General features: G+C 47.3%; 1 protein-coding gene across 1 annotated transcript in view; it reads left to right on the top strand.

Moving 5' to 3' along the window:
• NSF (N-ethylmaleimide sensitive factor, vesicle fusing ATPase) overlaps window positions 1-14,788 on the top strand; it is a 159,891-nt gene that overhangs the window by 77,997 nt on the left and 67,106 nt on the right. The window contains exon 8 of the mRNA XM_060255915.1: window positions 6,139-6,294. Within this exon, the coding sequence (XP_060111898.1) occupies window positions 6,139-6,294 (156 nt within the window). The remainder of the gene's footprint in view (window positions 1-6,138; window positions 6,295-14,788) is intronic.

Raw genomic sequence — 14,788 nt, 5'->3', positions numbered from 1 at the left:
TCCTTCCGAGGTCAGTCAAATGAGTCCCCAGCTTGGGGAAGGCAATGGCAAACCACCCTGTCAAAAGTCTGCTGTGGAAACGTGATGCGACATCACCCCAGAGTCGGGAACGACTGGTGCTTGCACAAGGGACTACCTTTACTTTTTAGATTCCACATATTTAAAATGGAGTTTGGAAAAAAATGTAGCTGACCGCTTTGATTTTATTTATTTTTTTAAACTGCCTTCTAAAACCATCTCTTAATTTCAGCAGTTCTGTGCTGGAAATGGTGTGAGTTCTGCTGGGCAAACTTAGTTCCGTTTGCTCAGATCTAAGCCTGCCATTTCTTTTTAAAGAGGGCGCTGCTGCAAGATTTGATTCTGGTGTAAAATCAGATATCAAGGTGAGGGGAGCAAACATCTATAGAGTCAATAATCTGAGCCCGAGTTGCTTTGTTTTGGGGTTTGGGTTTTTTTTTTTTGCTGTTTTTAATTTTAATAATACTGCACATGACCAGCGTGTGGCAGTAGAGATTTAGAAAACAAGATGGGCGAGCCAGTGGGAGCTCGGCTTGCTACCGAGATGAAATGAAATCCATGCAATCTTTTTGTTAGCACCAACCAAAATGACACACAATATTGTGCAAGTAACGCAGTTGTCACCAGATAAAACAAGTTGCTGCAGCTTTGCTTCCGGAAAAGAAGAAGAATTGCAGATTTATACCCCGCCCTTCTCTCTGAGTCAGAAACTCAGAGCAGCTTACAGTCTCCTAGATCTTCTCCCCCCACAACAGACACCCTGCGAGGTGGGTGGGGCTGAGAGGGCTCTCACAGCAGCTGCCCTTTCAAGGACAACCTCTGCCAGAGCTATGGCTGACCCAAGGCCATTCCAGCGGCTGCAAGTGGAGGAGTGGAGAATCAAACCTGGTTCTCCCAGATAAGAGTCCGCACACTTAACCACTACACCAGACTGGCTTTCTATTAGAGCTATGGCTGACCCAAGGCCATGCCAGTAGGTGCAAGTGGAGGAGTGGGGAATCAAACCTGGTTCTCCCAGATAAGAGTCCGCACACTTAACCACGACACCAAAATTACAGACATAATTAGTAAAAAAATTACCTAACCAATTGCTTCCTTGTTAAACATATCAAGGCACAAAATTTGGTCACTCAGTGAAATTAATGAGCAGTAGGCTCAGAAGAGATAAAGGAGTATACTTCTTCACCCAAAGACTGCAGTCACACGTGCTAAATAATGCAGTTGCAATCCACTTTCAGAGACTCAGAGCAGCTTACAGTCTCCTAGATCTTCTCCCCCCACAACAGACACCCTGCGAGTTGGGTGGGGCTGAGAGGGCTCTCACAGCAGCTGCCCTTTCAAGGACAACCTCTGCCAGAGCTATGGCTAAAAAAAAGGTAAAGGTAGTCCCAAGGCCATTCCAGCAGGTGCATGTGGAGGTTCTCCCAGATAAGAGTCCGCACACTTAACCACAACACCAAATTGGCACTTGGTGACTTCAAAGACTAGGGAAGCCCCCTCCCTTCCTCTCTATGTCTGAAGTTCCCACCTCACAGTTCTTCAGTGTTTCTGTAACGTTTCTAGAAATTTTGAAGCCATGGGATGGGGGTGGGGGGTGGGAATGCAAGTTTTTCTTCAGTGTGTGTCTGTGCACTGGGGGTGTGTGTGTGTGGGGAAATTTGTATACATTTCTGAAATAGATAGCTATATATGCATTTTTTTAAAAAAAAGTTCAATAAGAAACTTATTTTACTCCTTTGGGAGGGACGGTGGCTCAGTGGTAGAGCATCTGCTTGGTAAGCAGAAGGTCCCAGGTTCAATCCCCGGCATCTCCAATTAAACAGGGTCCAGGCAAATAGGCGTGAAAAACCTCAGCTTGAGACCCTGGAGAGCCATGAATGGGGCTGTGGCTCAGTGGTAGAGCATCTGCTTGGTAAGCAGAAGGTCCCAGGTTCAATCCCCGGCATCTCCAATTAAACAGGGTCCAGGTAACAGGTGTGAAAAACCTCCGCTTGAGAACCTGGAGAGCCATGAATGGGGCTGTGGCTCAGTGGTAGAGCATCTGCTTGGGAAGCAGAAGGTCCCAGGTTCAATCCCCGGCATCTCCAATTAAACAGGGTCCAGGCAAATAGGCGTGAAAAACCTCAGCTTGAGACCCTGGAGAACCGCTGCCCGTCTGAGTAGACAAGACTGACTTTGATGGACCAAGGGTCTGGTTCAGTATTAGGCAGCTTCATATGTTCATCAACATATGTTCATCTAACAATAGAAAATGCGTCGTTTATGACTTTGAGTCTAAAATTGTGCTGTTTGGCATATCGATGGATAGGGATGGGCAGGAGCCTCCCCACTACCCTGAATGCCTCACAAAAAACTCCAGGTCGTGGTTTGTGAACCAAGGTTTGTGCCCATCCCTATCTGTGACCCTCCACATGGGGTACTCTCTGCAGGATGGGCTCTTTTGTGGGCTCTGTTGGGCTACCCAGCGGAGCCCCAGCTGAGGTTACGGCAGCACACCTTGCAAAAGCCGTTTAAAAGCAACTTTCCCTTTAAGTGACTTTATCGAGGTGCTGTGTGCAAATGAAGTCCAAGCGGTGAGTTCCACCCCGTCACAACCCTCACAAAACAAACTGGTTCGGTAACCAAGGGAGGCTTGTGAGGGTTCGTGCAGCCCGTCACAACCCTCACAAAACAAACTGGTTCGGTAACCAGGGAGGCTTGTGAGGGTTCGTGCAGCCCGTCACAACCCTCACAAAACAAACTGGTTCGGTAACTAAGGGAGGCTTGTGAGGGTTCGTGCAGCCCCACAAACCGAAATGAACCTATTTTTTTTTTCTGGTTCGAGTCCATCCATATTTAAGAAAGGCAAAAGAATAAATGCCTTAGGTTTCTGCAAGCAAAGGTGCAAATACACCTAGCGCTAAAGAAAGAGAGAGATGGATTGCTGAGCCCTGTTTGATACCTTAGCACTTGCTTCTTAGCTTTTTGCTATCCTAGAGACAGGAAAAATAAAATCCGAAAATACAAAATACAAACATTTTAATAGAAGGAAGTGTAGCAATGGTCTCATACAGTCAGAGCGCTAGTAGCGTATTTGGATAACACATGAAAGCGTTTAACTTCCCAGTGGTATATTGTCATCAAACGATTGTAGACGAGGTGAGTCACATTAAAAAAAATAGCCGTATCTTGAAATTGAATTAGCGTTCCAGTTTTCCACACTGTACGTTTTGGAGCTTCTAAAACTTACCTTCAAAAAGGCGTTTTATTTCTTCTAAAAGACAATAAGGCAACCCCACTTTTATCAGATCTCGGAAGCGAAGCAGCGGCAACCCTGCCATATTATTGGAAGGGAGACCTCCCCCCCCCACCAAGGAATACTGGAGTTGGGAGGCAGAGGCAGGTGATACAAGTCACTTCTCTGAATGTCCTCCATCCCCCAGCGGGAGTCGCCAGAGGTCACCATGACTCATGGGCAGTGCTGCTGCGGAGGCCCTTGGGCAGTAGAAATCTTGGGGGCCCCCTCACAAATTATCTCTGAGGCCACCATGACTCATCGGCAGTGCTGCTGCGGAGGCCCTTAGGCAATAGAAATCTTGGGGGCCCCCTCACAAATTATCTCAGAGGTCACCATGACTCATGGGCAGTGCTGCTGCGGAGGCCCTTAGGCAGTAGAAATCTTGGGGCCCCCCTCACAAATTATCTCAGAGTCTGAGCGCCGGCCGCTGCAGACTGCAGGCACCTTCTTAAAAGCCCCTTCTACTAAGCTGTGGGAGAGAGGCACACGTCGCGACCACGCCAGCAGCAGCTGCACCAGGCAAGTCGGGCGAAGAGCACCTCAGTTGCTGGCTGTGCCCGCAGGCTGGGAGGGCTGCAAGCAGGGAGAAAACTGGGGGGGGGAGCCAGCCCAGGGCCCCTAAAGGCGTGGGGACCCATAGGCCAGTGTCTGCTTTGCCTAATTGTTAATCCGGCTCTGCACATGGAGCAGAAACATACACATAAATGCAGCTGACTTAAAAAAACCAGTAAGGTGTAACAGGAATGTAAAATATTTTTTTTTTAAAAAAACAAACCAACCCTGACCTCAGAATTCCAACACATTCACGTTAAAATCTCTGGAGCCTTTATTTTTTTATTTTTTAAGCTTACCTCTCACGTTGCTAAAAAAGAGTAATGTCACCAACTCTTTCCTTTTTGGCCTCGGGTGAATTACAGTATTGATTTTTTATTTGCAGTGCTTTCATGGTGACCGATGGTTGAAATCAAGAAAGAAAGGCATTTATAGCATCCCTGCCATATTATTGGAAGGGAGACCCCTCCCCCCCCAAGGAATACTGGAGTTGGGAGGCAGAGGCAGGTGATAGAAGACAAAATCGCTTTGTCTGTTGGATGAGCAAATTCATTGGCCCCTTGGTGTTTGGTGGCTAAATCTAAATGTATGTTTTGTGTTTTTCTTGGAGGAAGAAAGAAGTACCAACCGTGGGTTGATTATGGTTCAAAGTAGGGATCCGGGGCTGATACTGGGAAAAGATGTGGTGTGGGCTTAATAGACTGTGGAGAAAACTCTTAGAGCTGATTAAGGAGAGATAGGAACAGCTAGAGGAGGGGTTTTGAACTCATTTGTTATGAGGGCCAGATCTGAAATAAACAAGACCTTGTCTGATCGGGCCATGTGCATGTAATGTAATGCGAAGGGCGGGGTATAAATCCCAATATAAATAAATAAATAAATAATGCCAGGTAGCAGAGATATAAGCTTTACAAAGGACACAGACAAACACAATTAAACATTTTTTAAAAAAACTTAAAAAATGCTTAAAACATTAGCACTTGTTTGTCTTAAAGGTGCTTTCTTTATATATCTCCAGTGAAATCCAGGGAACTGGGCAAAGGAAGTTCTGGCTCTTTCCTTCCTTCCCTAAGGGACCAGGAGGGGAAGGAGCCCCAGCCAACAGAAGGAAGAGAGGTTTGGCTCAGTAGGTCCCCTGTGCGATTGAGAGAGCCTGGCAAAGCAAGCTCTCCTTCCTCCCTAAGGGAGAAGCCTCAGCCAATGGAGAAAATAGAGGCTTTGCTCTGTAGCTCCTGTGCGATTGAGCAAGCCTGGCAAAGCAAGCTGTGACACAGAAGGAAGCAAGAGAGAGGGAGACGGAAGCAGACTTGCTTGTCGACCTGATAGGACCCCTCTGGGGGCCTGATCTGGCCCCTTGGCTTTATGTTTGTCACCCCTGAGCTAGAGTCTTTCAGACTGGAAGCTTTCTTCTGGCTGGCGTTCAGTAGCTATGCAAAATTGCTGTCCAGTGTGCTGTCCTTAACATTCCAGTGAGAAAAGCAGAGTTTCTAGGGTGGGCTATAACTTCCAAGCAGGTTTAAGACAATTCTTACTCTTTGTCTTTAGAGCCCCACATTACTTATTTGCAGGGAGCCCCACGGATAAGAATTCATTAAAATTCAGTTGACTCAACCATTTAGTTAAACTGACACGCCGTTTGGTCAGGTTTAATGGTTCTTTCTCCTGGAATGAAAAGCATTTAATATGCATTTCCCGAATCCTTACAACACCCAGTTAAGGTAGGCCAGGATCAGAATGCCCAGGTAATAGATGCTCAGGTGGAGCTGAAGGGGAGACATGGTGGCTTGCCAAAGTCCTTCTGGGAATTCATGGCTGAGCTGAGAATCGCAAGGAATGTTTGTGTTTCCTGACTCCTGCTGTTAGCCACTGTGTCTGATCAGCTCTCACTAGGGGCTTTTCCTCATTCTCATTTTACTTGCTTGTGAGTTCCTGTTGCTGGCGGAGGAGGAGGGGGAGGGCTGGTCTGCATGTGTTTTGCTCCCTCTACTGTTCAATTCAATATTGCATCATATTATACCCAGTGTAAATTCCGGACATAAAGTAGTGTGATATCGAATCAGCCACTAGAGGAAGCAAGACGTGTGCGGAACAGGAGAAACCTCTGAAGGAGCAGGAGCGCACAAGCGAGGAAAATTAAGAATGCAGAAAAGTCCTAGGTTTAAAGGCACACCAGACTTACATCGTACACACCGCCTGAAGTTTGCTGTAGCATCTTGCTTGCTTTTCCCTCCCCGTGTCCTAATGAGTTTTCTCTCCCCTTTCTTTCTTTAATTGGCTTCTTGTTCCCACAGGCAAATCCAAAACCAGAGAAAACCGCCAATCCATCATCAACCCTGACTGGAACTTCGAGAAGATGGGCATCGGAGGCCTCGACAAGGAGTTTTCCGACATCTTCCGGCGGGCTTTTGCCTCCCGAGTGTTTCCACCGGAGATTGTGGAGCAAATGGGTGAGTGCTGAACCCAAAGTGACTTCAGAGCTGCTGCCGTGCTCCAGACTCCATTCCGAGCTTTGCTTTTTTGAACCCGTTCCGAGCTTTGCTTTTGTGACTTCGGAGTGCAGGAGGAAGCAAGGAAGGAAGGCCTGGAAAAATGCAGTTGAGAATTCTAGCAAAAGTTAAAAACATCACTGGTTACAGACAAAAGTGCACGTTTATTACAAAAACGTATAAAAATCTTTTAGGGGCCCAAATGAAGCCTCATAAAATCATCAAAGTGACAAATCCACATGAAAGATACATATATGACCTGATGTGTTTTGGCCTGCAGAGGCCTTCTACAAATTTTAGCATACAACAAAGTCCTTGTTAGCCTTGTAAAGCAGGGGTCCTCAAACTTTTTAAATAGGGGGCCAGTTCACTGTCCCTCAGACTGTTGGAGGGCCGGACTGCCGATACTGTACAAGGCCGCGGGCCGTCAGTTCTCCGTCTTCTGCATCTCTCTTCCCTTCCCCACACCACACACCCCGGCCTGGGAACTCACCTCACCTCGGTATCGCCTCACACTCTGTCTCTGCCGCCTCAGCCCAGTGCCGGAAGTGTGCGTTGCTAACGCGAGTTTAGGTCGAACGTCACTTCCGGTCTGATTTTGCCATAACCCGGCGGGCTGCATAAACGTCCTCAGCGGGCCGCATCTGGCCCCGGGCCGTAGTTTGAGGACCCCTGTTGTAAAGCAATAAACAATTAATATAGGACCCAAAATGGAATGTTCCAATCTGGAAATGAATGACAGTTTTTTGGAAGGCCTCAAATGTATCTTCCAGTTTAGATCCTACGAGTAAAATCCCCTTATCGTTGGCCCTGAAAAGGGCGTATTACTCTTAGAACTTAAACTGGAAGGTACATATTTGCAATATTATTATTTGCTGTTTATGTATTTGCTGCTGACATAAGGCCTGATACACTTGTGGCCTTCCCAAAAAAATAGTGTCATTCGTTTCCAAATCAAAACAACCCATTTTGGGTCATTAGAACCGTAGCATCATAGAGTTGGAAGGGACCTCCAGGGTCATCTATTCCAACCCCCTGCACAATGCAGGAAACTCACAAACACCTCCCCCTAAATTCAAAGGATCTTCATTGCTGTCAGATGGCCATCTAGCCTCTGAAAACCTCCAAGGAAGGAGAGCCCACCACCTCCCGAGGAAGCCTGTTCCACTGAAGAATCACTCTAACGGTTAGGAAGTTCTTCCTAATGTTGAGCCGGAAACTCTTTTGATTGAATTTCAACCCATTGGTTCTGGTCCTAACTTCCGGGGCCACAGAAAACAATTCCACACCATCCTCTAGATGACAGCCCTTCAAGTACTTGAAGATGGTGATCCTATCACCTCTCAGCTGCCTCCTCTCCAGGCTAAACATGCCCAGCTCCTTCAACATTTCCTCATAGGACTTGGTCTCCAGACCCCTCACCATCTTCATTGCCCTCCTCTGGACCCATTCCAGCTTGTCTATACCCTTTTTAAAATGTGGTGCCCAAAACTGAACACAATACTCCAGGTGAGGACTTACCAGAGCATAGTAAAGCGATACCATATATTAATGCCTATATTAATTGTCCGTCCGTCTGTCTATCTATCTATCATCTAGCCATCCATCCATCCATCCATCCATCCATCCATCTATCTATTAGCCTGTAAATGGGCTAACGGCGGATCACAACGTATTCATTGCCTTACAAATTACAACACAACTTCATTGCCTTACAAGGGTAACTGGGACTTTGTTGTATGTTGAAATTTGTACTATTTGGCCTCTGAAGAAGACCTGCAGGCCGAAACGTGTCAGGTCATATATGGCACTTTCATGTGCGTTTGTTGATGACTTTATGAGGCTTTATTTGGGGCCCCTACCACGTTTTTGTAATAAACACGTGTATTTTTGTACATAACTATTGATGTTTTTAACTTCTGGACCCTTACTTGTATTCTAAACTTCCTTCGGAGGTTTTTGCTTGGTTGGTTTAGTTTCTCTTCCTCTCTCTTGGGGGCTGGAAAAAAGCAGTACTTGCCAAGCAGATGTGGTGAGGGATATTGTTCTTCGTGGAAGTGACTGCTCCAAATCAGCACGGGCTGGTTTCATTCAGTCATGTCGATCCTGAGAGGAGGTTTCCCATGAACCCAACTCTCTAGTGGGTCTTGAACGAGAGTATCTTGTGCTGGTGACCCGAGGCTGTCCGTTGGGGAGGTGACAGTGACCGAACCTCCCACCGGCTGTCCGTTGCATTCCTGACAAGCTGCCGCCCTCTGTCTCCGGAGCCGTTTCTTGGTAGGAAGCAGAGCTCGCCCCTCCCCCGCCCCCTTTCTCTTCATCAGGGACCCCCTTAGGCGAAAGGAGCTTATCTGAAATTTGAAGAGAAGTGCTGCTTCCTGACACTCATCCTTTTTACTTTGCATTAGTTTTAACTTGCTCGGCCAACTATATTTCAGGACTTTAATGCCAGGCTGACATCTGTTCAGGTTTGCTGCAATAATTCACGGAGGGGGGAAAGGGGAAGAAAGCCGAATCTTTGGGCCTGTGTGGAGCAGCAGATCGCTTCCCCTTTTTGCGGTCTCTCCATGGCCTTTCCTTCTGCCTGGGCCTCCCAAATGCGGAGCAATAAATATGCCAGTTGCAGACCAGCTGGATCGATTCTCCGCAAAGCTGCTTTGTGCTAAAAATGGCCGATTCATGGTTTGTCGCAAGTCAGTTTGGCAAATGGTGCTGCGGCGCATGAAATAAAAAAACAAAATGGCTTGTTTTGGGGCGGTTCATCTGTGTATTTATCGGTGGGGAATCCTCTTTGCATGCCATGATGTACCCGGTGTGATAACATCACCCATAAGTAGGGTTGCCAAGTCCAATTTAAGAAATATCTGGGGACTTTGGGGGTGGGGCCAGGAGACATGGGGACGGAGCCAGGAGCAAGGGTGTGACAAGCATAATTGAACTCCACGGGAGTTCTGGCCATCATATTTAAAGGGACAGCACACCTTTTAAAATGCCTTCGTTCCATAGAAAATAAAGAAGGATAGGGGCACCTTCTTTTGGGGCTCATAGAATTGGACCCCCTGGTCCAATCCTTTTGAAACTTGGGGGGTATTTTGGGAAGAGGCACTAGATGCTATACTGAAAATTTGGCGCCTCTACCTCAAAAAACAGCCCCCCCCAGAGCCCCCAATACCCGCAGATCAATTCCCCATCATTCCCTATGGGAATCGTTCATGGAGGTGCATAATGGCTGTGGGGGCGGGGCTTCCCCCGCCAGCCAGCTGGCTGGGGGAGGGGGGAAGCCTGTAAAACCAGGGGATCCCCCGCTGGGACCTGGGGATTGGGAAGCCTACCCATAAGTGACATTATTGCACGGGGCATGTCACCAGGGGGACGCTCTTATCAATCAGGAAAAAACTCTGTGGTTAACATAAGAGTTTTTTCCCAAGTGATTGAGTGTCCCCCAGTATGATAGCGTCACTTCTGGGTGACGTTATCATGCCGGGCAAATCACGGCGCGTCTGAACTTTCTAGCCCTCTTGGGGGCCTTTCCATGCCTTCCCGAACCAAAGAACCGTAAATTGTTCAGGAAATCAAAAAATCACGAACCGAACCGACCCACTGAATCAGGTAGTCCAGCGAACCGCAAAACGAAACGAACCACCATTTTCGCGTTTCATGCCCATCCCTAGTAAAGAGTTCTGTAGCACTTTGAAAGCTCACAGTGGTTTGTGTCACTTTAAACATCAGGAGAGCCCTGCTGGATCAGACCAGTGGTCCATCTAGTCCAGCATCGTGGCTCCCACAATGGCCAACCGGTTACTGTGGAGGTACAACAACAAGGAATATGAGGCTGAGGCCTCCCTCTAACGTTGCCTCCTGGCACTGGGTTTGCTGCCTCTGAATATGGAAGCGTCCTTTAGTCATCTCAGCTGGTAGCCGATGATGGACCACTCCTCCGTGAATCCACCTCAGTCCCTTCTTAAAGCCGTCTGTATGTGCACGGCCATCGCGACATCCACTAGCAGCGATCTCCACGATTGAATTACTGGCTGAGTCAAGCAGTTGCGTTATTACATGGTGCTTTTTGAAATGTTTTCTTTGGACCAGCAAAGCTGCTCGAAACGTCTTGTCAGAAGTTTGCCTTCGTCAGAAGAAGGCTTAGCAGAAGGGAATTAGAAGGTTCAACATAGTGTCCTGACCTGGGTAGTTCAGGCAAGCCTGATCATTCATTCATTCATTCATTCATTCATTCATTCATTCATTCATTCACATTTTATTTGTATCCCGCCCTCCCCGACCAAGCGGCTCAGGGGGCTAACAGCAAAAGCTCAATACATACAATATAATAAATAACAAATAATTACAGTTAATTAAAAATCCATTAAAATTCTAAAAACATTAATACTTTGTGCTACAATCGCTGGCAAGTTTACTGATAATTTAATAGTTTCAGCTGGTGAAGGCCGTCTGGAACAAGATGGTCTGGCAGGCCCTGCGGAACTGTTCAAAGTCTCGCAGGGCCCGCATTTCTTCTGGGAGCTGGTTCCAGAGCTGTGGGGCCATGACAGAAAAAGCCCGAGTACGAGTGCTCTGGAGTCTTACCTCCTTTGGCCCGGGGATAGTCAGCAGGTTCTTCCCTGCTGACCTCAGTGCTCTCTGGGGTTCTCTTGTCAGATCTCGGAAGCTCAGCAGAGTCAACTCCGGCGAGTACTGGGATGGGAGACCTCCTGGGAATACCAGCAGTCAGGAGGGCAGGGGCAGGCTTTATTCAGCCACCTCCCTGAATATCCTCTAGGCCCTCAGCAGGGGTCAGTCACCAGAGGTCGCCATGATTTCTAGGTCCAGAAATGCGCATGCGTGCACAATGCAGAAATGTTTTGAAAAAAGGTTCAGCGTAACGGGAGTGGGTTGTAGGCGGTGCTCCCTCTAAGATGAGTTACAGTTTTTTTCATTTCCAGCACACACATTTGTGTCTTAACTCAGGATAAAATGGCCCCAGAGCAACCTAATTTCTGTAGCAGCTCACAAATTTAATGCCAGTAGTTCCCAAAGTAGAAGTTTTGCTCCCAAGACTCCACAGCTTAGAGGGAGTATTGGTTGTAGGATCCAATATTGAGTTCTAGCCTCTAATTTTATACAGAGGTGCATAAAAGTGACAGCAGTAGAGCCTACTCTTGGGAATTGGTTGTGGTTTTAAAGAGCTTTAAAATAGGTCCCGGGATTTTCATTTTTCAGCTCTGAGTCTTCCTGGTGTGCCCCGTTTCCAACTACTCTACTTCTTTCAGTCACCCTGCCAATATTCTCAGAGTCCCTTCTGTCTTGTAGAAGAGAGAGAAGAAGATGATGTTGGATTTATATCTCACTCTCCACTCCGAATCTCAGAGTGGCTCACAATCTCCTTTATCTTTCTCCCCCACCACAGATACCCTGTGAGGTGGGTGAAGCTGAGAGAGCTCTCCCAGAAGCTATTCTTTCAAGGACAACTCTGTGAGAGCTATGGCTGACCCATGGCCATTCCAGCAGGTGCATGTGAAGGAGTGGGGAATCGAACCCAGTTCTCCCAGATAACAGTCCGCACACTTAACCACTACACCAAACTGCTCATTTACTACTGTAATATTCTTATTTTCCGACTGGGAGGTAATACATGGATAATACTATCTTTCCTATGTAGTTAATTCCAACAAGCAATAGCAAAGGGATAACTGGCTAGATAGCCATCTGACAGCAATGAAGATCCTGTGAGTTTAGGGGGAGGTATTTGTGAATTTCCTGCATTGTGCAGGGGGTTGGACTAGATGACCCTGGGGGTCCCTTCCAACTCTATGATTCTATGAGCTGTGGCGGCCCCGTTACAGAGGGACATGCAGGGGCTCTCCAAACACGCCTAACCACAGTGCGGTGAGTGGGTCACATGCAGACTTCCCTTTGATTTGAGAGGAGGGGGACTGGGCGAGAGTGACTGGGTTTATGTTCTAGCTCCACATCTGAGGATAAGTCCCCTGCTTGAGTCTTTAAGTGCCTGCAACAAGCAGCCTAAACGCCTGATAGCTGAAGTTAAGCTCCGGCGAGCCTCCAGCTCATCCATGCTGGTGGCCTCCCTTTTCATCTGGGCGCAGCTGTTCGGCCGCCTTCTCATTTTCCAGCTCTTAGCGGATGGAGCTGCTGGTGTTTCTCCTCCGCCGCTGTGATTTTGCTAAAAGCTTAAAATTACAGCAAATGAAATGTAGCTTTTTTCTTTTCTTTTCTTTTTTTTAAATGACAGTATTTGAAACCTGCTTTTGAGCTGGAGCGTAGGTTCCCCCTCCCCCAAGTATACTCTTTTTACTTTGTAGCCCAGGGCCTTTTCGGTATGTGTGCAAGGTGGTTCCCCCCCCCCACCCCTTTTTTGGCATTCCATCAGAAAGATAATTATTCTCTAGTTTGTGTAAATCCTAACAGAAGGTCTGCTGGATTCCATCCAGTTCATCCCCGTTCATCGTTGCTTCTCCTGCAGGTGGTCTTGGTTTGGCCCTGTCACTGAGGGTCAGCAGGTATGAGGGTAGACACAAAAACAGCCACTGTGCATCTAGTTGACTCCCCCCCCCCCACCGCTTGTCTTGGTACCGTGCAGCCCAGTCTTCTTTGTGTCGTGATGCAGAAGGAAGCAAGAGAGAGGGAGAAGGAAGCAGATGACAGCCAGTTGCTCAGGAGCATGATAGGAGCCCTCCGGGGGCCTGATTAGGCCCCTGGGCTGCGTGTTTGACACCCCTGCTATAGGCTAAAGCACAGTCTAGTTAAAAAGGAGATGCCGAGCCCACAAAGGTTGAGGCTCAACAGCAGGATAATGCAGGGAACTGAAATTCCCACCCACTCCTCTAGTAGTGAGCTTCCGCTCTGTCTAAACTGCAACAACGGTCTCGTTCTTGGCTCTCGGGTTTGCGCAGGGCAGGCAGCAAGCAAGGAACACGCAGCCCCTGCTCCAGAGATGCCCGTGCAGGATCCAGGAAAAAGAGCTGCCGTGAGAAGCCCCGCACCGGTGGGGGAGGCAAGTGCTAAATGCGGAATTGGGCTTAGTAGGATTTGGGTTATAGACCCAGCCAGAAGTCTTAAAGCAGAACTGAAGCAAAGCCTAAGTGTTAACATGACACGTTAAATGATGCAAAGTTACACGACGGGAGCCGACCTGCAGCAAGCAATGCCCACGGGCCCCAATCCTTTATCCAGGTAATTTTGGGAAGGCCTTTGTAACAGTGCTATCCTAGTTGCCTGCATGGAAGATTTAATTCTTTGTGAAGCACAATGAGAAGGCCCAGCAGCCTGCAGGAACAGGGGATTCTTGTGTCCCAGAGTCCTCGGTCAGTCCCGCTGGTTCCTGCTGCAGTTATGGGCACATTGTGGGCACATTGTGGAATTGTAGTTTTGAAGCAGAGTGAAGTGAAAGGAGGAAAGCTGTTTCTGGGGCTTGACAGGCAGTGGAATAGAAAAATATCAAAAATATTGTGCAAAAACACACACTCATAAGAACATAAGAGAAGCCATGTTGGATCAGGCCAATGGCCCATCCAGTGCAACACTCTGTGTCACACAGTGGCACAAATTTTTATACATACACACACACTGTGGCTAATAGCCACTGATGGACTTCTGCTCCATATTTTTATCTAAACCCCTCTTGAAGGTGGCTATGCTTGTGGCCGCCACCACCTCCTGTGGCAGTGAATTCCACATGTTAATCACCCTTTGGGTGAAGAAGTACTTCCTTTTATCCGTTTTAACCTGGCTGCTCAGCAATTTCATTGAATGCCCACGAGTTCTTGTATTGTGAGAAAGGGAGAAAACTACTTCTTTCTCTACTTTCTCCATCCCATGCATTATCTTGTAAACCTCTATCATGTCACCCCGCAGTCGACGTTTCTCCAAGCTAAAGAGCCCCAAGCGTTTCAACCTTTCTTCATAGGGAAAGTGTTCCAGCCCTTTAATCATTCTAGTTGCCCTTTTCTGGACTTTCTCCAATGCTATAATATCCTTTTTGAGATGCGGCGACCAGAACTGCACACAGTACACTCTTGACTAGTTTATACAAAATTGAGTAAATTGTATTATGTCATATAATGAACAGCCTACAAAAGTAGGCATGCATTCATACAGTAGAAATTAAAGCCAAACAAGAGTCTCAAATACAGTATTTCAGGGAGGACCCCACACAGTCTCTTAATTGTCCAAACAGAGTACTAAGACTCAATAATAAAGTTCCACAGGAGTCCCTCCGTCGCTTGTTGGCTTCGGAAGGAAAAATTCTTGCCTTCACGCAAACTCCGGCTTTGATTGCGTTCCGCTGCTCCTGCAGCTTCCTCATAAGCCAACTGAAGCTTCCAGCCAAGTTCTCTCTCAAACGTCAAGAGTGTGTGTTTTTGCACAATATTTTTGATATTTTTGTATTCTATATATTGTGCTGCCATTGTTCTTTTGCATTGTTTTTTAGGCAATGGAA

Source organism: Heteronotia binoei, chromosome 15 (genome assembly GCF_032191835.1).
Source record: "Heteronotia binoei isolate CCM8104 ecotype False Entrance Well chromosome 15, APGP_CSIRO_Hbin_v1, whole genome shotgun sequence".
Taxonomy (NCBI): domain Eukaryota; kingdom Metazoa; phylum Chordata; class Lepidosauria; order Squamata; family Gekkonidae; genus Heteronotia; species Heteronotia binoei.
The sequence above is the reverse complement of the archived record's forward strand: the minus strand, read 5'-3'. Positions and strand labels throughout refer to the sequence as shown.